The sequence below is a fragment of the Engystomops pustulosus genome, chromosome 4, assembly GCF_040894005.1.
Source record: "Engystomops pustulosus chromosome 4, aEngPut4.maternal, whole genome shotgun sequence".
NCBI lineage: Eukaryota > Metazoa > Chordata > Amphibia > Anura > Leptodactylidae > Engystomops > Engystomops pustulosus.
The window spans coordinates 117,780,858-117,803,593 of NC_092414.1; the positions used below are offsets into that span (position 1 = coordinate 117,780,858).

The 22,736-nt window shown below is 41.6% G+C and overlaps 2 protein-coding genes and 1 long non-coding RNA gene across 6 annotated transcripts in view; 1 reads left to right on the top strand and 2 right to left on the bottom strand.

Annotated features, from left to right (window-relative positions):
• Positions 1-4,607, bottom strand: part of LOC140127030 (uncharacterized) — a 25,083-nt gene extending 20,476 nt beyond the window's left edge. Inside the window, exon 1 of one of the 3 annotated variants that reach the window (XR_011854939.1) lies at positions 4,356-4,607. This is a non-coding gene — a long non-coding RNA (uncharacterized lncRNA). Of the gene's footprint in view, positions 1-4,321 lie in introns of all 3 variants that reach the window. The other 2 variants (XR_011854941.1, XR_011854940.1) reach the window with 2 other exon arrangements.
• Positions 4,411-8,574, top strand: EFCAB10 (EF-hand calcium binding domain 10). Its single transcript, XM_072147190.1, has 4 exons — positions 4,411-4,584; positions 4,991-5,155; positions 6,269-6,350; positions 8,258-8,574. The coding sequence occupies exons 1-4, from the start codon at positions 4,482-4,484 to the stop codon at positions 8,298-8,300; spliced, it is 393 nt and encodes a 130-aa protein (XP_072003291.1). The 5' UTR covers positions 4,411-4,481; the 3' UTR covers positions 8,301-8,574.
• Positions 8,575-10,081: 1,507 nt separating this feature from the next.
• RINT1 (RAD50 interactor 1) lies at positions 10,082-22,057 on the bottom strand. 2 transcript variants are annotated; one of them, XM_072147188.1, is made up of 14 exons: positions 21,934-22,057; positions 20,371-20,624; positions 20,018-20,259; positions 19,730-19,903; positions 19,441-19,608; positions 18,293-18,449; positions 17,869-17,979; positions 17,479-17,704; positions 17,093-17,230; positions 14,592-14,791; positions 13,998-14,212; positions 12,383-12,563; positions 11,151-11,269; positions 10,082-10,969 (listed from the first exon to the last, which is right to left on the bottom strand). In XM_072147188.1, exons 2-14 carry the CDS (start codon positions 20,584-20,586, stop codon positions 10,747-10,749), a joined length of 2,370 nt encoding a protein of 789 aa, XP_072003289.1. In that variant the 5' UTR covers positions 20,587-20,624; positions 21,934-22,057; the 3' UTR covers positions 10,082-10,746. The 2 variants fall into 2 exon arrangements, with proteins under 2 accessions (XP_072003289.1, XP_072003290.1); XM_072147189.1 differs by having other exon boundaries at positions 21,926-22,057.
• Between the last annotated feature and the right edge of the window lie 679 nt (positions 22,058-22,736).

Below are 22,736 nucleotides of genomic sequence, written 5' to 3' on the forward strand. Positions count from 1 at the left end.
AGATCCATGAGAATCTTAAGTTACCTGACTGGCCCCTATAGTTTAGAATGTTAATCGGGGAGCGCCCAAACACCAAAAGAATGCCCAAAGAGGCCTGTATCAAAATTGTGTTGGAGCTAACCGTTACGCATTCACAACCTAAGGGAACATTGCACGGTGGCCAGTGGGGTAGCAGAAAATAAAAATGACACTCATAATGAGAGAATGGTTATTTTGGCTGATTTAGAAGCGCGGCAAGTTCAAACAGTGGCCACAAAAACACAATTATAATGGTTATACATTCCTCCTAAATACAAGGGTAGTCACAGATCTCAGAGAACATCAAATTTACTATAGCACAACAGTTCAAATAAATGGTGCAAATGACACATTTTCATTTAGGCCTTTAGGGGATATCGTATCACACCAGAAGATCCACTTAGCCTCTCTCTGAAGGATGAGGCGATCCCAATCCCCACCTCTTGGGTTTGGTCTCACATCGATGCCCATAAATCTAATACTTCCAACATCACCCGCATGATGCAAGTTTATATGGCGTGCCACTGGGGTATCGCGATTATGAGCGATATCCCCCAGATGTGCGCCAATGCGTCGTCTCAGCTCCTGCCTGGTCTTCCCTATATACTCCAGACCACAGTCACATACTGCTCTGTAGATGACGCCGCATGTGCGACAGTTTATAAACGAGCGTATAGAGTATGTTTTCCCTGTCACGTTCGTTGTGAAGCTCTTACACTTTTGGATCACAGGGCATGCAATGCAGCCACTGCACCTATAGCTCCCACTTGTATTGGACGTTAGCCATGTTTCTTGCAGTGGTGCTGTGTAGTGGCTCTTGACCAGGTGATCTCTCAGTGATCGGCCCCTTCTATACGTTACTTGTGGGGTTGGGCCTATCACATCTTGTAAGTCCGGGTCCATACCCAAAATAGACCAGTGTTGTTCCAATATTTGTCTAATGAACCCAGCATCACCGCTATATGTGGTTATCATCCTAATAGGTTCTTTAGTGTTGGAATCTTTGTCTGCTGAGTTCAGTAGGGAGGTACGGTCGCTCTGTAGCGCCGTGTTATAGGCGGCCCTGAGGATCCCATCTGGAAATCCTTTTTCTAAAAATCTCCTCCTCAGGTCTGCTGCCTGTTTCTTAAATTCTGATTCAGAGGAGCAGTTACGCCTCAATCTCAAATATTGGCCCTTGGGAATGCCACGTCTCAGTGGGAGGGGGTGGTTACTCTCCCATCTAAGTAAAGCATTGGTGGCAGTAGGCTTCCTGTAGACCGTAGTATCAATCTTCCCATCATATTCACATGGATCCACACAATGAACAAAGCATTTTATTTTCATTGGTCCATTATTGTGTTATAACATTCAAGTGCCTTGGCGAAAAAAAAAGTTTAGTTTGGTGAGTACATCAATCTAAGCCCCCATACACACCACCGTGCTCTCATCCAGGCCACAACCTGGATGGATAAAGGAGGGGTGGGTGAGCACTGGTCACCCCTCCCCTCTCCATAGGAAATCGGTTCACTCCTTAAGAGGGTGATGGGGCATGGTACTATTTTTTGTAGATGGATTTCAAATCTGAATGAGGTTGGAGACATGTTAAAACCAACAACAGTGGTTAAAGGGAACCTACCACCCCGATTCTACCTATAAAGGTAGAAGGGGTGGTAGGTTGATGGATGGGACATGAGGATAGCCCTTTTTTGGGCTAATCCTCACGTCCCGGGTGTCTTTTAGAAAACTTTATTGTAGCTATATGCTAATTTTTTTATGCGGCTACTGGGGCGTGGAGTAGCCGGACATGAGGCTACTAGTCGCGGCTACTCCAAGCCCCAGTAGCCAGGTTACTCCGCCTACCAGATAATCTTCGGCGCCCAGCTACCGATTCCCCCGTCTACTGCGCATGTGCAGTAGTTCCGGAGCCGCGGCCGCGCGGCCGAAGGCCTGCGTTCTGCGCATGCGCAGCCCTAATACACCTTCAAGGTGTCATTCCTACGGCCGCGTGCTTGCCCAGGGGAACACATAGGGAGGAGTGGTAAGGCCTTTTTAACTCTCCTCCCTCCACAGGCAGACGAGCGGCAGACTAACGTGATCGGGAGCCATAGAGGTCTATAGGGGCCACAATGTGGTCGCAAATCATTCGACCAGATCATGGCCCCCATAGTGGCCATCTGAACGAGCCCTAAGGCTGGATGCACACAAATGTGTCCAGCCCCTAGAAACTGGCCCAATCCAACAGACTGCACACCTTGCATTATACAGAAATATGATGCAAGGACTTCCATGTTGGCACTAATTTCGGCCTTCAGACAGAGAATCCTTTTATCAGATTTCAGTATAATGAAAGGACTCTTATCCTGTGCAATGTGTGCAGTTCGTGGGCTCGGGCTAACATACTGGCCTGTTTCCACAGGCTGCACTTGTTTGTGCGCATTTGGCCTCACACTTAGGCCAGTTACACAAGAACATCTGCAGCTCGTGTAAACATGCCATATGGTGGCACGATCCCACGGGCTGCACACAGAGCAGATGATGGGAGTCCCTGCATCATATAAAGCAGTGATGGCGAACCTTTTAAAGATCCAGTGCCCAAAATGAGACCTAAAATACACTAGCTTTTCCCAAAGTGCCAACACGGCAATTTAGGCAGTAACAAACTTATTGCTACCAGAATCTTTGAGCTCCAATCCGACCCTGTCCACACCTTTTTACCCTTTGGACAGGACCAAGAAGCAGAGGATGGGTCACTTTAAAATAGCAGGGCACTACTTGGACTGCCTGAGACTGCAGGAAGGTGCCATGTCAGGCAAACTCTGTGCTTGAGAGGCAGCCCGTGTGTCCACAGAGAGGTCTCCGAGTGCCATAGGTTCGCCACCACTGATATAAAGAAAATAATGCAAGGAGATTCCCGTTGCCGGATGAACAGCCGCGCCAACAATGTATTACCTATTACAGTTTTGGCTCAGTGATTTGGCCTGCACACATTCGTGTGTAAGCGTCCTTACCTGAACTCTGTAAGTAAATTTCTAGTGACATAACACCATAGAATTCTGAATGGTACTTTTTAAGTGAATTTTGACATATAACTGTTGTTTCACATGTTTTAAATAGTTTTGTATATTTATTTTATTGGGGGTTTTGTAAGCGTGTGTTACTAGATTTTTAATCTATCTTGAAAGTTTCCCTTGTCCTATTCTCAAAATTCCCGTTGCTAGGCAAAAACTGTATTCCTCATGTACATGAGTAATACAGCTCACTGTTAAAAGGATTCTGGCAACAGAAATTGGTGTAATAGACCACTACGAGTATGTTGTCAAGCAGTAAACACCTTCCAGATTAGGTTTCCCCTCTTTAAAACGACACACTATTTCTAGGTGCCACAGTTCAGAAGACATTGCTGTTTGAAATCTGCTCACATCAAGTCTGTCAGTTAAGGGCAGCATGGAGGAAGAGGGAGCTGTCAGATGCAATACATACAAGCAACTTCATGGACAAGAAGAGCTCAAGTAAAGAAAGTGCTATTGCTATACGTGAGAAATTGGGGCCAATGATTCTAAAGCCACTAGACGCCCAATGGAATTCTGGGGTCTGGAGACTTATTATGATATTCCAGAAGATTAACATTTTTTTTGTTCAAGAATAAATGTTTTTTCATGGAAAAAATAAGACATCACCTGAAAAAAAAGCCATAACCCATTTATTAAGCAAAAAATAACACCGGACCCTGTCTTTTTGATGCATGCGGAACTTTACTTCACTGTTACTCTCCACTTCCATGACTTTGATTTTATGAATGATGCCAACAAATTGACCCAAGAAAAATGATCTGTAAGGTGTTCAGGTGCTTGACAAAATACTGTAGGTGGTCAATTCCTGCTGATTTAAGGTCCTCTTTAAAGTATTTTATGTACACTCTCCCTGCTCCCATCTACATCTATATATCTTACTATAGTTTCCCTTGTAGCAAGTAAAGATACTTATTTTTTTTAAAAAAAAAAACTAGTCCCTTACAGTAAGGGACTCTACAGCCTTTATACACTATTTTATGGACTAAATACACCTGTGTGAAGTAAATTACAGGCTTTATGACCGTTATAATCTATGCACGTCACCCAGGGGCAGTACATGACAAGGGTGGCAGTATATGTGTAGGGTCTCTAGATGGAGGCTGAACTGGAAGGCGTCGTGGTTGGCCGTGTATAGGAGGTAGAGGAATGAAATGCTGAAGCAAGCAGTAATCCTCATCTGTGGATTGGGATACAATAGGTTATTCTTGTGGCCTCGGTTATGGTTACAACTAAACGAAAAGCTTCCATACTATTACTAGAATCTCTACAGGAAAAGGCGCTCACAGCTGTCCGGAAGTAGTCGCCTCCGCGCCGCGTCACACAGGATGCTGTCAGGTCTCATAAGGAGGATCTACTTCCGGCTCATCAGTACCAAGCTCTCTGTCTCTTAGCAACGGGGACGCCACGAACATGGCAGCAGGTCGGGCACTGGAAGCGGAGGATTACCTTCGGGAGAACAAGATAATGGAGCTAGTCAACAACCTCACGAGTCTCCTCCTGTATCACCGGCCTGGTAATGTTTCCCGGAGAACTACAGCAGATTTACCGGGGTTTTACTTTACGACTTTGTACGTGACGATACTGCACAGCGCCAGTAGGGGGCGAAAAGGGCAAAATCGCTGAAAATATTTATCTTTATAGAATTTTTCTTGTGCACAACAAACGGAAAGTAAATAATTGTAAGCCCCTAAATGTCAAAAAGATCTGAGACATTGTGTGGATTTAGGAAATTGTCTAAAATGAGAAACTTTCTACAAGTTTTGAATGAAAGAGCCACTTCTAATACTGAAACCAGTGCTGTTTTCCCTCAAATATCTTAATAAAATGGCCGATAAACTATTACTTTACTGTACATCATCGAGGAGAGTTAAGAAATTAATCATTCAAAACGTGTGATTAGTAAACAATTGTTTTTCCAGAAAGACCGAGAGAATTCCTTATAACACAGTTAGAAAAGTTGAAGCTCGCCCGGCTGGCAGATGTGGAACACCCCTGTCTTTTTGATGAGACAAATGTGGATGCTATCTTTAGGATACTGGACCCTTCAGGACAAGGTTATATCACAGGAACTCAATACATAGAGGGTAAGGCATCATGTAGTTTAGAAATCATTAGTACAAGTAAATACTAGAAATTTTCTAGATGAAAACATTTAAATCTACACTTTCTCTGCCTCTCATCTTCCATTGTTATCTGCTTTTCTCCATGAAATCAGGACTAAATGCTGTTTAAAGAGGTTTTCCTGGTTTAAAAAAAAAAATACTTATGTAGCTGGCCTGTGGGCTAAAAAAAACAACACACCCCTCCACACATCCCTTGGCACTGCCCCCTGTTCATGTCACAACACTCGCGTTTGAAAACCCTGCGCTAGCTTCGGGCAGCTTGTAGGACCACACGGCTTGCCCCCAGCTGTATCCAAAGCTGCACTGCGCAAGCTTGAGTAGTGTGTGCGGTGCTGGGTATGTGCTAGCCGACCATGCTCCGACGTGCCGAACCGTGCATGCACAGATTTTTTTAAACAAAAGGGACATGTGGAGGGGTGTTTTTACTAGGGGCAGGAGAAAGCTTGACTCGACTCCTGCCTCCTTGACTGTATTGAGAGAAACCAGGCTGAATAAAAGTGTCTTTAGGACAAAGCTGCAACATACAAAATACAGAAAGGAACCATGAAAATACAATTAGTCATCTAGAAGGTACTGTTAGAGGTTTATAGTGTGGTTCTGTGGTGACAGGTTCCCATTAAGAACAACAGGACCAGGACATGTCCCATGATGAGCAGAGTAATGGACTCTAGATAGCTTCAAATGTCTGTGGATAATGGCGTCTGATAATTGGCGATTGCTGCATCATCTTAGAAAAAGGTCTATTTCTGCAGGAGATACCATGCTTTTCTGCCTTTCGGTGTTTCCTACTTTTATTTTGTGCAGTGTACAGTTTAAAAATGACACTTTCTAATTTACAAATCACCAGCTCCGTGTAGACATAGGGGCACCAGGGAACAGGAATTTGCCTTCAGCAGGCTGAAGCAACTTCAAGAGAAGAGGCTGCAATACTTGCTATAATTCAGGATTGGTACATGATAAATAGTGTAGTATACAATATATAGAATGTTGATGATGCAACCGCTGTTGTATTGCATACATTTTAATATTCTTTTGTTTTAAAAAATATATATATATATATATTTTTGTGTACAGCTTTAAAAACCCTTGGAGTAGATGTCGTCAACTTACCTCATCCGCCTGAGAAAATCACACAGGAAGTTTTCAGACATGATATGTAAGTTTGCATCAGTTATTGCATAAAGAAAATAAAGATTCCATCTGCAGTTTATTATCCTCGCTAAATGACATGCCACTTCCTACACCACAGGGGTTTAGCTCATTTGAATGTCGAAACAAGCTCTACATTACACTTTATATTTAATCGGACATACATTAAGCTATTTCATATTCACTTCATATTAGAACAAAAGAAGTATCAGAGAGGAGAAAAATGTCCTAATAGTCCCTTCCATCAATGCCATAGGTGGGAAAACATCTATTCAATATTTGCCTTAGTGGAAATGCGCACACTGATGCACTTATTGGAAAATAAATGAAAGCGGTATTCCCATCTGGGCATTTACATTTAATTGATTTCATTTGCCTTATGTAAACATTTCTTCAACTGGATGTTATTAAAAAAAATAATTTCTCATAAATGTAGTCATATGGTCCCTTAGAAACTAGAGCTTCCTCGGATACGGCCACCTCTGCTGGAGGGATTGTGTTATAGGGGACATTATTCATAACTGGACCCTCTGCTCTATTATTATATATATTACATATAGTGTAAATGGATACAGTATATAGTGACCACAGTCACTGATATTCTGTGGTGAGATGTCAGTGTGTACTGAAGCCATTGGGTCATTAACATATCAAAAGGCTTTGAACAGTAAGAAGCCACCATGAACCAGGTGTGAGATTCCCTGCATCCACTGGGGTCTATCCTAAGAGGGTCTTAGGGTGGAGCTATAAGGGGGTGGGGAGGGACTACACAAAGGGATATTTAAGGTGGAAGAAACAGAAATCAAGCTCTCTTGCTTCCTGGCCGCCCACTTGGATGAATAGCACTTACCTAAGGAACCAGGTCATATATTGTGTGTGCTTTCTGTGTATGTATAAAACTTTATAAGAGTAATTATAACATAGTACTTATTATAATATAGTAGACTTTATACGTGTACCTATAGATATTCCAGGTGTTATGTGTTTTACCATATATATACACATAGCTAAGTGTCTACAGTGAGTGTGTATATATTAGTGTAACTACATGTACATCCAGTACCCCATTCACACGTGGACCTGTGCCCTGCATGTGTATTGGAGGAGTAGATATACAGATGCTATTGTGCATGAGTCTCTATATGTACATGTATATGGTCAGGTACTGGATGTGACTCCTGCTTTAGGATATATCCAGGAACTGCTGTAGTGTTAGAATATATTGTATATACATACACATTACGGTGTCCGGGAGGGGTCAGGAAAAGAGGTTTGTGTGTAGTTGTGTTCTCTATGTATTTTGTATTGTATTTTATGTAGTTACTTTGTCACATGTTTGTTGTTAGTAAAGTCTTTTTGTATATAAGTATCTGCAAGGGTTGTATGTTATTCCTGTGGTATATGAAGGACTGGAGTAGGTGCTTATGGTAAATAGCACAGACTAAGGGGCTGGACAGAACCACTGAAGCCTAGAGGAACTGAATAGAAACCCAATCCCCAACCCCTCTTTATCAGATTGCCCAAAGAAACAAAATGTCTGGGAGTTACTGCAAGTCTCACACCCGTCCTTGTGGTAACGATTGCTGAATCCAGGTGGTCAGACAGGACTCAATAGCGCATGTCTGGCCACCGCTGCCAGTGTGTGAGGTGGTCGTATCCGAGGAAGCTATCTCGTTTCTAAGGGACAACATGACTACATTTGTGAGAAATTATCTTCACACAGGAACATTTTTTTAATTATATCAAATTGAAGAAATGATTACATATGGCAAATGAATTCAATTAAATATAAATGCCCAGATGGGAATACCCCCTTAAATATCTTGTGACTATATTGTTCGGACTGTAGTCTACATTCATTTTATATAGCATCTGTTAGTAGAATTTTCACCAACAGACTTTTTTCACCCACAGGAGGATTCATCTGAAAAAATCTTCTTCAACTTTTAAGACCTAGCTTCCCTGCTGTTGATCATGGCTGTCGTAAGAAGAACGACTCAATGCCATATGATAAATAAAACACAAAGATAATATTATAATAAAAATATTAAGGAGGTTTCCCACTTATAACTATTTGTCTGTACATGGTGATCACGTCACTTGAGAAGCTACAGGCAACTGATCGCCCAAACTTTCCTGTGGTCACCTGACAATATAAGCTGACTGGGCCCATAAGAAGAATTATATATCCATATACTTAGCGATTAAAAAAAAATGGTTGTGACTGAAAAGTTTGGAAAAGTTTTTCTGTAGAGAATTACAGAATTAATATGCAGCCAACAGCCGATATATTGTGCTCCGACCTATTTGTGTCATGCTGGTAATATTAGATACATAAATTGTTAAGGATTTAGGGCACAAGGTCTGTTTTCCTCCTTTTTAACATACAGAAACATACACTCACCGGCCACTTTATTAGGTACACCTGTCCAACTGCTCGTTAACACTTAATTTCTAATCAGCCAATCACATGGCGGCAACTCAGTGCATTTAGGCATGTAGACATGATCAAGACAATCTCCTGCAGTTCAAACCGAGCATCAGTATGGGGAAGAAAGGTGATTTGAGTGCCTTTGATCGTGGCATGGTTGTTGGTGCCAGAAGGGCTGGTCTGAGTATTTCAGAAACTGCTGATCTACTGGGATTTTCACGCACAACCATCTACAGAGAATGGTCCGAAAAAGAAAAAACATCCAGTGAGCGGCGGTTCTGTGGGCGGAAATGCCTTGTTGATGCCAGAGGAGAATGGGCAGACTGGTTCGAGCTGATAGAAAGGCAACAGTGACTCAAATCGCCACCCGTTACAACCAAGGTAGGCAGAAGAGCATCTCTGAACGCACAGTACGTCGAACTTTGAGGCAGATGGGCTACAGCAGCAGAAGACCACATCGGGTGCCACTCCTTTCAGCTAAGAACAGGAAACTGAGGCTACAATTTGCACAAGCTCATCGAAATTGGACAGTAAAAGATTGGAAAAACGTTGCCTGGTCTGATGAGTCTCGATTCGGATGGTAGGGTCAGAATTTGGCGTCAACAACATTAAAGCATGGATCCATCCTGCCTTGTATCAATGGTTCAAGCTGGTGGTGGTGGTGGTGTCATGGTGTGGGGAATATTTTCTTGGCACTCTTTGGGCCCCTTGGTACCAATTGAGCATCGTTGCAACGCCACAGCCTACCTGAGTATTGTTGCTGACCATGTCCATCCCTTTATGACCACAATGTACCCAACATCTGATGGCTACTTTCAGCAGGATAATGCGCCATGTCATAAAGCTGGAATCATCTCAGACTGGATTCTTGAACATGACAATGAGTTCACTGTACTCAAATGGCCTCCACAGTCACCAGATCTCAATCCAATAGAGCATCTTTGGGATGTGGTGGAACGGGAGATTCGCATTATGGATGTGCAGCCGACAAATCTGCGGCAACTGTCAATATGGACCAAAATCTCTGAGGAATGCTTCCAGCACCTTGTTGAATCTATGCCACGAAGAATTGAGGCAGTTCTGAAGGCAAAAGGGGGTCCAACCCGTTACTAGCATGGTGTACCTAATAAAGTGGCCGGTGAGTGAGTATATATATTATATATATATATATATATATATATATTACACAACAAATCTAAGTGTCCTCAAAGTGATCCATTATTTTTAAAAAATGTAGTAACCCAAGCTTTGTAATCGCAACTTATTGCACAAATAAAGAATGCATACAATGCAGACAACATGTGAAATAAGGTATGGGAAGGCGTTGTATGAGATGTGGTAAATGAGCAGCAAAATAATTAAGAAGACAATCAAGAAAGATATTGAAATGATTACAAATAACAATAACTTAATAAAACACAAGACACAGACTGGGTTCACCGTATCACTTAGACATTATGGCTTAGTATTAAAAATGATCTGATCACACAAGATTTGGTGCTAGTTTTTATGATTGCAATATGACTCCAATAAATAGTCGGAGAAAACAACATCACCAGTGACCAGTGGGTTGATATTTAACACACATGGGCCATGAAAGGTGTTCATGTTGTCCTTGTCTTTTCTTTTTTTTTACGGGACTAAATTATTGATGCCCTTTCCAAAAGATACTGGACTACAGACTAAAGACATTGGACTGTAATATTAGTCCAACACCTGCCAAACCTGTTTCAAGAGACTGCAGAGCTCAAATAAGTGCAGTGGCTTCTTCACTCCTTCCCAAACACTATGCCATACATTGTATAGTGGTTGTGACTGGTATTGCAGCGCACACCCACTCATCTCAATGGCCATGTAACTATTTAGTCCAAGTAGAATCTATTTCACATTCCTATCATCTTATCCACTTATAATACATATATACAGGATGGCCAGATATATTAACACAACTAACGATTTTGATGCACAATAATTATTTTCCAGTATTGGGCCAGTTTGTTCGTAAATTGAAAAGAATTTCCACATCCTGCGGTGCCAGCTTAAAGACTCCAAGTTCATTAAGTGCTGCTGTAGCAGAGGGCACCTTGTCCTTGGTAAAGGGTTTATCCATGTACTGTGCTGCAGACTGTAACACGTCTTTCAGGAGCAGTGCCGACCCCACACTAAGAGTCAGAATGATGCATGCTTCTTTTACACTGCCATAACAAGAAATACTGATTAGATTTTAGCCTGTATTAAGAGCGTAACACAATATGGCTGGGAGGTGAAGTAGTCATGACAGACAGTAAGAACTATAACATTATACATGGATGTTTATATACTCAGTTCTAATGTCTCATAGACTTAACTTTATACTCTATATAACTTTATACTCACTGCTTAAAATAGTTCTCAGGTCTTTTGCAGTAGTGGGAAAATAAAGGAAAGAGGTTCCGCGACATATCAAACTGCAACTGTGCTGCTCCTCCTTCATTAAAATGGTTGGCCAAGATGACCTGTAAGACATTCATTCCAGCACTGATAAGCAGCTAAAACTAAAAAGGGATTTTCCAGTTTTAAGAAATAAATGTTAACCTCTTCCTGCAGGTGCCCTTTTGTTTTTTTGGTTCTTTTGCTTATTTTTATGTGTATGGAACTTAAAAATGGCTTGATTTCTGCATAACATACTGTACTTCCTGGAGGCGGTATTTCATTTTCCATATTGTGTGCTAGGAAGCAGCCAAACATTACAAATGCACAGGAACTTGACGAAAAATTGCACTTGCACCATTTTCTTGTGGGCTCTGCTTTAACAGCTCTCAATGTGCGGTCCAAATGACACCTCCCTTTTATTCTTTGGGTCAGTGTGATAATGGGGATACTAAATGTATTTTATTTATTGGGTTTTAAAAAATTAGAACCTTTTCTACAAAAACATTCTTCAATTTGCTATATTCTGACACTAATAACTTTTAGACACTTTGGCATATAGAGATGTATAACATGTAAGTTTTTGCAGGAAATGATACCACTGATCAAATTTGTGGGATTGTACAACCTTTTGATCACTTTTTATTTACAAAATGCTAAATAGTTTTGGACATGTGGGCACGATTTTCCATTACTTGGTTTACCGATAGGACATAACCCCCGCTGTGTCCACGTCACATATTCTGCACCTGCCTGGGCAGGTCATGTGATCATCACTATGTTTGGCTGTAGTCGGTTGGTTGAAATGCATCCAGTATGGCCAGTGTTGTGGTGAAACATCATATTAGTGAGGTAATGTGCAGTGATGGCAATAACACATCATTACTATGGTAACAGAGCAAGAAAGTCTGTTACATCGTCACTAGGAGCAGAGCATAAGTGGGAGGAGGGTTTACTGAGACCTAAAAGATCATGGGACTTGTAGTTTCCAGAGGTGGCCATCTTGCTGATACTTTAGAGAGGCCATAACATTTTGTGAATCATAAAATCAAACTAATTTAGCTACATTTTGTGATAAATGACATTAAATTTTGTTATATTCATTTATTTATAGCATCATAGTTTTTTGTATCAGACGTTCAAATTCCCGGAATACCCCTTCAACGTTTTATCCATCTTCTATTGCCCTTTTTACTTACATCTTGATAAATGAACAAATCAAGCTTTTCAGCAAGCATCTGCCAAGCACTTTTGAATAAAGTATGACAAAGCTGTTGCTCCAATTGTAGAAGACGGTCCCTGAGTGTCAGTAGCATAGGGCATGCGGAGCTGGACAGGGACATCACCGCTTGTTCAGACTGTGATGGCAACGATAGCCACCTGTAATGAGAATGAGATAACAAGTTACCAAAAGGAGATGGAAGGATTAGATCATGAAACATTTTTTAGTCTGAGGGAAACCATGTCACATTTAGCTTCCTTTAGGAGCTGCAATACTATATATTTTAGACTATAAGACTTTCCTTACTATAAGATGCACCCCAGATTTAGTCATCCAAAAAAGGAAAATTATATCTTTCACCAATTAAAATTTCCCTGTCGGTAGCACACAAGTACAGCACACACAGTTCTGCTACATCCATACATTTAACCACACATCCTTACATTCACACACAAAGCACTGTTACATTGATACATTTAGACATACCACTCTGCTACATCCATTTCTTCACAGGTTCACAGCACTGCTATATTCACACAAACAGAAATAGGAGCACACTCAACACTGCTATACACACTAACACACCTTCTTCTCACCCTGTCCCAGCCCATTCCTGGCAGCATGAGTACTTTGAGTGTTGTAGCAAGCATGTGATCAGTCACATGCGTCGGACATCACTCTAGGTCCTGTGTTTGTTACAGTCGGGACGCGGGTAAGGGAGGGAGAGCAGTGTGAGTGTCTGCTCTCAGAGATTGTGTGAAGCGCTATGTCAGCGCTTTACAAGATCTCATTATCTGGCAGTGCTGGATTCTCCTGACCTTCAGACTAGAAGACGCAGACTAAAAAGTGCATCTAATAGTACAAAAAAATACAGTAAATATAAAAGTATTTTGCAAAAAATGGTAACTCCTGGCATAACTTAAACACATGTATACGACTTTTATTAACTCCCATTGGTGATTGGTGCCAACCTGCATATTGTAATGTAAAAAGCTGAGTGACTATATATGGTTCGAGAAGTTATGTAACTTCTGTATGTATTCGCCCCTTTACAGAACTCCCCTAGAAGAGAATGAAAAGAGATGTGCACAAGCATAGACATCTATCAATTTATTATATGCATGAATGCAGCAGCCAAATGCCTACATGCATCAGCTTTTCTTGACAACATTGGATAAGCATTGGTTAAAGGGGTTTTCCCACAAAGAATAGGGAAAACAGTACAGCCTAACTTGCTTATCAGTGGGGCATCAGTGCAGAGACCCCCATAGATTACGAAAACGGTCATAGATCATTTGCCATTCCGTCAGATTAAAGGAGCAGTCATGCGCGGCCGTCTGCTCCACTAGTCTGACGGAGCAACGAGGAGTCCGACTGAGGTACGTGGGACACCATCCAAGCCCTAGTTTTTCGTGATCTGTGGGGGTCTCAGCACTGAGACCCCCACTGAGCAGCAAGTTTTCTTTGTGAGAAAACTCATTTAATAAGGGGTTCCTTAACTGTGACAATTGATCATTAAATTTTGTTTCTGAGAAAAAGAGTGCTGGCTAGATGGGGTGTAGATTAAGTTCCCCTGTAAGAGTTACATTTACCTTTCTTTCTTATACATCTTTGCACCTTCTTTGACTTCTCGAAAAACATGCTCTACCTGACGTGATAACATATCATTCTTTAGACGCTCCAGGAGATTAATCATATCATCAAAGACAGAAATTTCCATGGAAGCCAGCTGTCCGAGTTGAAGCTTACTGCTAGAATTGGTATCGGTGCAAACCTCCAGTGCTGCCTGCTGCAGCTGTAAAAAGAACTGCAAACAGACAAAGAATTAGCTGATGATTCATGACGAACAGAACCTTTTCAAAACACAATAATGCCACATAGACTAATAATATAAACCACATGTCCATTTTATACATAAAATTGGCACTGGAATGATTTACTTTTCTCTAACTGACCTCTACATAACTCCAAACATAAGCTGCTTAACCGCACAGCTAGATACTCCTATAGGGCAATCCCCACATGTAAAAGTCCAGGTCAACAATGCCACCCGGATGCCCCAAGTTGTATTATTACTTTACCCATAGAGCCGACTATAGGTAAAACAAGCCATCTTTTCTGAATTGTGCATTGTAATTCACCATTTAGACACAATCTTACACATCTGAACATTCATAAATACTCACAATGTTGTCAGCCCAGTCTCCAAGCACCGCTGCAATATAATTGACGGCATTGAGAATGGCACAGTATTTAAAGCCCAGAAGTGCTCGGCTTTCTTCCTTCATCACTTGTGTTAAACGGATCCTGAAGTCATCAACCAAATCTTTCTGAAGCTCCAAAAACTTCAATTTCTTTTCTGCTGTTGGGAGGTTCTTATATCTGTCTGTTAGTGACAAAAAAAGGACACAAATTGCAGTGATACAGCACAGACATTACTTTGTGGTATCAAGAACGGCAAAGTAGAGACCTAAGGGGAGGGCAACATACGCTTCACAAAAAAAAAAATAGAAGAAATACAACTCTGAATGTTAGTGGGCAAGTATCATATAGTGGGTGATCAGTAATACATGGCTGGACTGTAGCTATGAATGGGCTGTTAATATAGATGGTTACAGTCTCTTTAGAAATTATCGTATAAATAAAAAAGGCAGAATCTTCACCATGGGGGAATAATAAACGTTCACTTGTTCAGACATGTTGGCTCACCGGAGCAAGCAATTCTCGCACTTGCATGGTGAGCCCTCTCTCTCCCGGATGCCTACTGAGAAGTGAAGGCGGCTTCACTCTCCATTCAGGCTGGGAAGACTGAATCTGCAATAGGCAAACAGCTTGATGTGAAGAAATCAGCTGTTGGAGCAATAATTAGAAAATGGAAGACATGCATGACCTCCAATAATCTCCCTTGGGGTTTGCACTCAAAATCTCACAATACATGGCCCCATTCACGCTTTCATGTACACAGATCAGTCCCTTTGCAGAGAAACAGCCCCAAAGCATGAGGTTTCCACCCCCCTGCTTCACAGTAAGTATGGTGTTCTTTGGATACAACTCAGCACTCACTCTCCTCCAAACACGACAAGTTGTGTTTCTATCAAACAGTTTACTTTGGTTCATCTGATCATACAACATTCTCCCAATACTCTTCTGGAACATCCAAACGCTCCCTAGCAAATTTCAGACAGGCCCAGCGGATATTTACTGTCTTAAAGGGGTTTGTCCATGAAAGAAAATTCTCAAATTTAACCCCTAGGTAAACCACGACATTATACTACGTCCCCGGGGCGACATGCTAAGCGCACCGGGACGTAGTATAACGTTCAGCTTCTGGGACCGGCTCACGAACGGAGCCGGTACCAGGAGCAGCGGCTGTCAGCTATGATAGACTCCGATCGTGGGTGTTAAGTCCTTACACGCCGCGGTCAAGCATGACCGCGGCGTGTAAGGGTGTTCCTGCTGTGGATCGGATCCCCCGTGCCGCTTACCGGGGGATCCGATCCTCTTCTGGGCAGTCCCGAAGTCTGCCATGTGCTCCGGGGCTGCCCGATGTCCCTGTCAGTCAGATCCCTTCTGGGTCTGACTGTAAACTGTCTGCGCATGCTCTGCATGCTCAGACAGTTTACACAGCTCTACAATGTAAAAGTATTGTAGAGCATTGTATTGGACTTGAACCAGCAATCAGAGCATTGCTGTTTCAAGTTCGAGTAAGTATAAGTAAAAACATGTAAAAACAGTAAAGTTAACACATTAGGATAAATAAAAAATAAATACATAAAAATATAAGCCCCTAAAATGACATTTTCCCATAAAAACTATAAATAAACTATTAAAAACACAAACCCACAAAAAACGCCACATATTTGGTATTGCCACGTCCGTAACAATCTGTATAATAAAGCAGAATCGTTACTGGACCTGCAAGCTAAACGCGCGGGGGGGGGGGGATGGAAAAAACGTTCCGAAAAAAGATAATTTTTTTGAAAAATGGGGCCGCGTCCTTAAGGCCAAAAGAGGCTTAGTGATGTTTACACAATAAAGATCATTTTTAACTGGTAACTGTACAATTATACTCAGTTTTATTGCTGTTTTAGCTCCTATCGCTCAGTAATGGTCAGTGTAAGATTCCAGACTGTGGGCGGGGACTATCTAAGTAGACACTTCATGACCCCTCTAGTGCTGTGAGATGCTGTGTGCTGACAATGTGCTTAGATTACCAGGTTACAGGTTTACATACACTTTCATTTAACTTCTGAACATTCACTAGTATCTTATACATAGAAAGAGAGATTAGACAGATCAGAGATGATGAGATCCATAAAATGCATATAGCACATGACATTCTCGGCTTTGCTATCAAAGCCATAACATACACGGTCAGCTCTGCTGTGCCTGTGTGGGTAGGAGGGGATGCTTTACAGAGGAGCAACTAATGGGAGGAGGGTTGTAATGGAGCAGAGGAACGTTAGGATTTGAAATTCCCCGCTCCAGAACTTAGCTGAAGAATCTGGCAGAGAGCCCGTTAAGATAACAGAATGAATACATGAGAAATTAAAAAGCTTTTATGAACTGATCAAAAAAAAGATTGCTATTAAGGATTAAATACAATATTGGAACATGTCAGCAGTGAAAAATGACTTTTGTGATTAAACAAAGTCTAAATGAAAAATGTTTTTGGAAAAGAAGTTACCTGTGATAACAAGCAGAAGAGTCATAAATGTCTCTGCACAGTCAGGAAATTTCATCTCGTCCACATCCGAGATGTCTTTGTATTGTGATGACCAGGCCGCCTCTGATGACAGCATGGAATCCATCTTCTCTAGAGCCACTAGCAATAAGAGGAAGATACCATCATGATCATTACATGACATTATTTTAAGTGTTTTAAATGGTAAGACTCCCACTATGTGTTGGATTACAAGCAGGTTACCTTGCAAATGTTTTAGGGGGATTGTATTGCTGCTAAAATATCACAGTGATGAAACTGCAAAATTATCATAAGCTGCACGACCTTGTGCTTGTGAAATAAGCATGTTGCCTGGCTATGAAATTATTTGGTAAATCATACTCTCTTACATTTCCTTTCTACTGTCAGCCATCGTTGAAAGAAGGTATCCTCTGAAAGGATGTGCATGCAGTTTGGCAGGCTGCCTAGATATCCATGTGTCGTGTGGAGCTCTCTTTGAAACAAGAGTACCTCATCCACAAGGTGACAGAAAAGTACATCATCGTACAACAAACAAGGAATGTCAACAGACAACTTTTCCAGTACCAACATGACAAGTCCTCGAGTAAACTCCATCTGCAGAAAAAACAAGGAGACTGGCTGCTAACATTCATATTAAAGGGGTAGAAATTCACATAATTTATACATACGTTATTAATAGAACAGAACTTTTAACTAAAACCAATCTCAATGTGTCTAGCAAAATAACGTATTGGGTGACATATATTACACTATATTACCTTTGCATTGACAGTGGATCCAGCCTTCTTCAGAATTGGTTGAACTTTTTCATTTAGAAATTTTGTGTGGTTTCCAATCCACATTAGAACCTGGGTAAGGTACCACTCAGGCTAGACGAAAAAGCAGAGAGATACTTTAAAGTCACAGAAAACATACAGGGAAAACACAAAATGTTCCATCCAAATACTCATGAACCTGTTCATATTTCTGTCATAGTCACTAAACAAAGCAATGACAGGTCATTTTTATTACATGTTTAATTTATACGTTAATAACTAGATTGCTTTTTATTCAGCATTTTCATGCAAATAAACATTACGAACAGGTTGAGGATGTTCTCATCTTCAATAACTCAAATTGTTCTGATATTTACTGGTTATAAATATGAATGTTTACATGCAGATGGCTGCAAACAGGGCTCACCTTACTTAAAACATTGGTTTGTCTGTTTCCTGTAAAATGGTAGCGGAACCTTTTCTGAAGAGGAAGTAACATAATTTGAATCGGAAGAATGATGGGAGGAGATGCTGGAAGGGAATATTTCTCTGGCATCTGCTTAGGTTTACTTATCAACTCATCTCTAGGGTTACATTGTAAGGAAATATTACATCTACAACAAATACATTATCAACCATCAAATGCCTGAATGCACAAGTCAACTATACTTGATACCCACAACAAAACTAGTTCCCTGCTTTTTTTTTTTTTTACCCAACATGTTATAAATCAAAGGGATCTTAATTTTGGATTATTAAACCGAAATGTTTTATTGTATTTTCCCAATGTTTGAAAAACAAAATTGATTGTGCAGTATTCACCAATCCCCATCAGTTCCATAGAGATTAATGGAGCAGAACGGCCATGTGCAGCAATCTGCTCCATTAGTCTGACGGAGCAACGAGGGGTCCTACGGAGGTACGTGGGACCCCATCTTACCCTTCATTTTCGTGATCTGATCAGCAACTTTTCGTGGGAATACCCCTTTAATGACCTATTGTATGGACAGGTTTTAGTTGCCGAATTTAGGAAAACACCAACAAAGAAATACCGTATTTTCCGGGCCATTAGGCGCAGCGGAATATAAGGCGCAACAGTCCGATGCGCCTTATATATGTAATAATTCCATATATAAGGCGCATCGGACTATAAGGCGCAGGGTCGGGGGCGTGGCGGAGGTCCGGGGGCGGAGCAGAGAACCGACGGGACGCGACGCCGAGAAGAGACGCGGAACGCGGGGAAGGTGAGTGGGAGGTGGAGAATGGAATACTTACATAGATCCCCGCTACCGGAGACAGTAGATCTCCAGCGGGAACTGCAGACCACGCAACAGAAGTTGTTCGTGCCGCGTGGTCTGCAGTTCCCGCTGGAGATCTGCTGTCTCCGGTAGCGGGGACCTATGTAAGTAGGGTCCGCTGCCCTCATATAGGGCGCACCGGACTATAAGGCGCACTTTGGATTTCCAAGGAAATCCAAGGCTTTTAAGTGCGCCTTATAGTCCGGAAAATACGGTAGGTTTTTGGAGCTGTAAATAACAAAACCTCAGTATACACTGCATATCGTGTAAAGGATACGAAATCTGAAGCTTCAGGAGTTGAATAAAGAGAGTTTCCAAACTAGCATAAACCTCTTTCACGCTCGCTCCTCCAGCTGTTGATGATGAGGAAGAAGAAATGGGCGTTTGCAGCTGATGGGGACCAATAAAAGGCCATTGTAACTGAGTTAACACTTCTTCAAAGTCACTGCAGACAAAGCAAATTTGGGTATCATTAAGATACTATAGTAATACTGCACCAAACAATAAACTCAACATTAAAACTGCTTTAATATTGGGATCAAGAGGTGATTTCTTCAAACGATTACCTTGTTAATTTGTCTTTCAGTATTTTGTGCCAGAACTGAACAGTAGATGTAATAAATTTCAACAGATGAAAGCAAGAGGAGTCTTGGAGCTTGATAGCTTGTTCTGTCATAGACACCAGAGTACTTGCAGCTTCAGCTACATTATTTGTCATTAGATGTTGCTGAATATAGTCACTGCCAACAACAAAAGCATACTTTGTGTTAACTCCCACCACAACACAACATGAACATAACATAAAAAGATGTTTCAGGTTTATGGTATTATTCAAGTCACAGCCTCCTGTTTACCTAAGTTCCTCAATATGAGAGATCCATTTCAAATAATTAAGATGCCTTTCAACTTCATTGATCTGGTCTGTCAGCACCCCAAGATCATCCATCCATGGTGTAGCCTCCTCCAGATGTTTACCAATGGATTCACTCACTGCGGCTTCTCTTTCCAGCAGAGTGGCGAGGGCAGACTGCGTACTTTCAGCATTGCTCAGCGCAACCTGAATTCGCTTTGGAGCCTCAGAAGAGACTGTTAAAACCTTGAGATAAAAATTATTTGTTTTAATATTTAAGCAGCAAAATGACCTGAAATACAAACAGACCTTTATAGATGCAAATCCATTTTGTTCAAGGCAACACTCTTTCCATACCTGTTCCTCCAGATGTTTCTTCTCTTCTGCAATTTTCTCAATAAGACTGGAAACTTTACACAAAGATTTGAAATCATTTCCAATCTCCTTCTCCACAAACTCACAAACATAAAAAGGAAGATCAGATGTGTTTGGATCTAAATTTGTAGGAGCTTCACTTTTCTCCAAGTCATGGACTGTTTCGTCCAGTGATCCTTCAGTCTCACAAGAAGCCATATTTCATAGAGATGCACTATTCAAGGTAGCGGAAACATCTGAGAGGAAACACAAGCTCTTTTAATGGTTTTCATGTATACTTAAAAAAAAAAAAGATCTAATATTGCCATATTAAAGAGGACATGTGACTATGTCTATATGACTTTACAATTTGACTAGTTATTCTATATTACCCTGTGTTAACGTTTCAAAAAAATTAGCATAAATTATCTATAAAAGGTTTGTATAAGAAACATCAAGTATGATTCCCTCCCATTCTACCTTTGCACAGTGCACCTGTTACCAGCTTTTACCTGACGCCCCTATCTTGGGCCCCTATCATATTTAAGATGAGATCCCATGTTTCAAATTACAACAGGTTTGAGATTCTGTATGCAACAAAAGTGAAGATACCGGTAGGTAAAGACCTAGGGAGGCATTTATCTGTACACCAGTTACTGACGCAAAAGCACTGAAATAACTGCAATTTCTTGCAACCTGAACTAAATCGTGACTAATTTTGAGGCTACACCATTTCCACACCATGTGGGCATGGAGGTGCATGGCCATGCAAAGTGGGCCCAGATGGGGCGTTCCTGTCCTGTGCCTTCGTTCTAAGAACCTGCAAACAGGTTCAGACTATGCCAGGTGTGATATGGTGTAGTTTTACCCGGAGCGCATCTGTCTGACTGATACATCCAGAGGCCTATGACGCTTGATGTATCCACCAGAACAATGGGGCACAAGCATCAACGTATGATAGTTGGGATTGTAAGGGCATCTGCAAAACTGTGTTTATTTTATAAATATTAATGGTAGATGCTATAAAGTCAATTAACATTTAATATATATATTTCCCACAAATGTTCATATTGTACGGTTCATTCTTATGTCTGGGAACTCAATGTTGGATTTAGCTTTGAACCACCCCCAAATAAGTGCGCCTTGACCTCACCTGGAACACAGGACAGGAATTTGGATGCACATTGTACACACTCATACAGTTTACACGTCTGACTATCAATATGTTGCCACCTCAGCGTCATCTATTCTCCTTGTTTTATATTCTTTCATGTGATGTCCCTGTATTATCATGCTGACACATAAGATACGTGCAGTGCAGATTGGAGTCTGAAACCCGTCTACCTAAAGAAATGGGTCACAGGACCAGGTCTATCCAGCGCCTTCACTACAACTGGGATCCGAAAAAAATCTTTATTACTTCAGAACAGAAGCTCGGGGTGAATGAGAAGAGAAAGTTAATAGAGAAATAACTTGTATTGTGAAGTTACTCTTCGGTCACCCTGTTACCCGTGACACAGCGCTGCCCCATGTACAGTGGCCGGGCACTGATGTGTACCTGTGTACCTGTGTCCGCTGCCGCCCTGTGTACCAGCCAGCCGCAGTGCCAGCGACAGATCACTGATTGCAGGGCAATGATGACATCTCACACCGACTCTTCTACAGCTCAACAAATCGTCGGACACGTCATTTCCTGTATTTTTTTTTTTTTTCAAATTGAATGAGCTTTATTAAGTACAATCGCAGAGCACGCACAGAGGAGGCTAGTAGAAGGGTTGGTCATGTCATCTGGGGTGCACAGAGGCAGGTCCTTCATAAGCTGTACATATGTACATACAGGAGCTGTGCTTTTCCTAATGTGTATTATGACCCCTGGATAATATAGCTATTAACCATTGATGGTTGTGTTCAGGGCCAGGACTCGGCATTTGCATCATTTTAGCTTCTTTCTAGTGTCCCTCTGTACACAGAGAATCGTGGGGCCAGCAGGGGGTCCTCCAAAGATAATTCGCCCCGTCTACTCATTCTCCCTCTTCCTACAGTTGTAAGTAGAGATGTAAGTATCAAAATATGACTGAAAGCAGCATCTTTTAAGTGGCTTGGAACTGCAGAAAGATTCAGTTCTGTCTGGTGTGCTGGGGCGATGGGCCAAGTGCCCACAGAAAGCGCTCTGAGTGCCGCCTCTGGCACCTGTGCCATAGGTTCGCCACCACTGCCCTAGGCAGACAAAAGTAATACCCCCCATCCCGCCTTCCCCAAGCAGAAAACATTCTAGAACCACAAAATATTCTATCCTAAAATGAAATTGCACCATTCCTCTATTAACCCCTTCAGGACGTTGCCCTTTTTCTTTTTTGCCTTTTCATTTT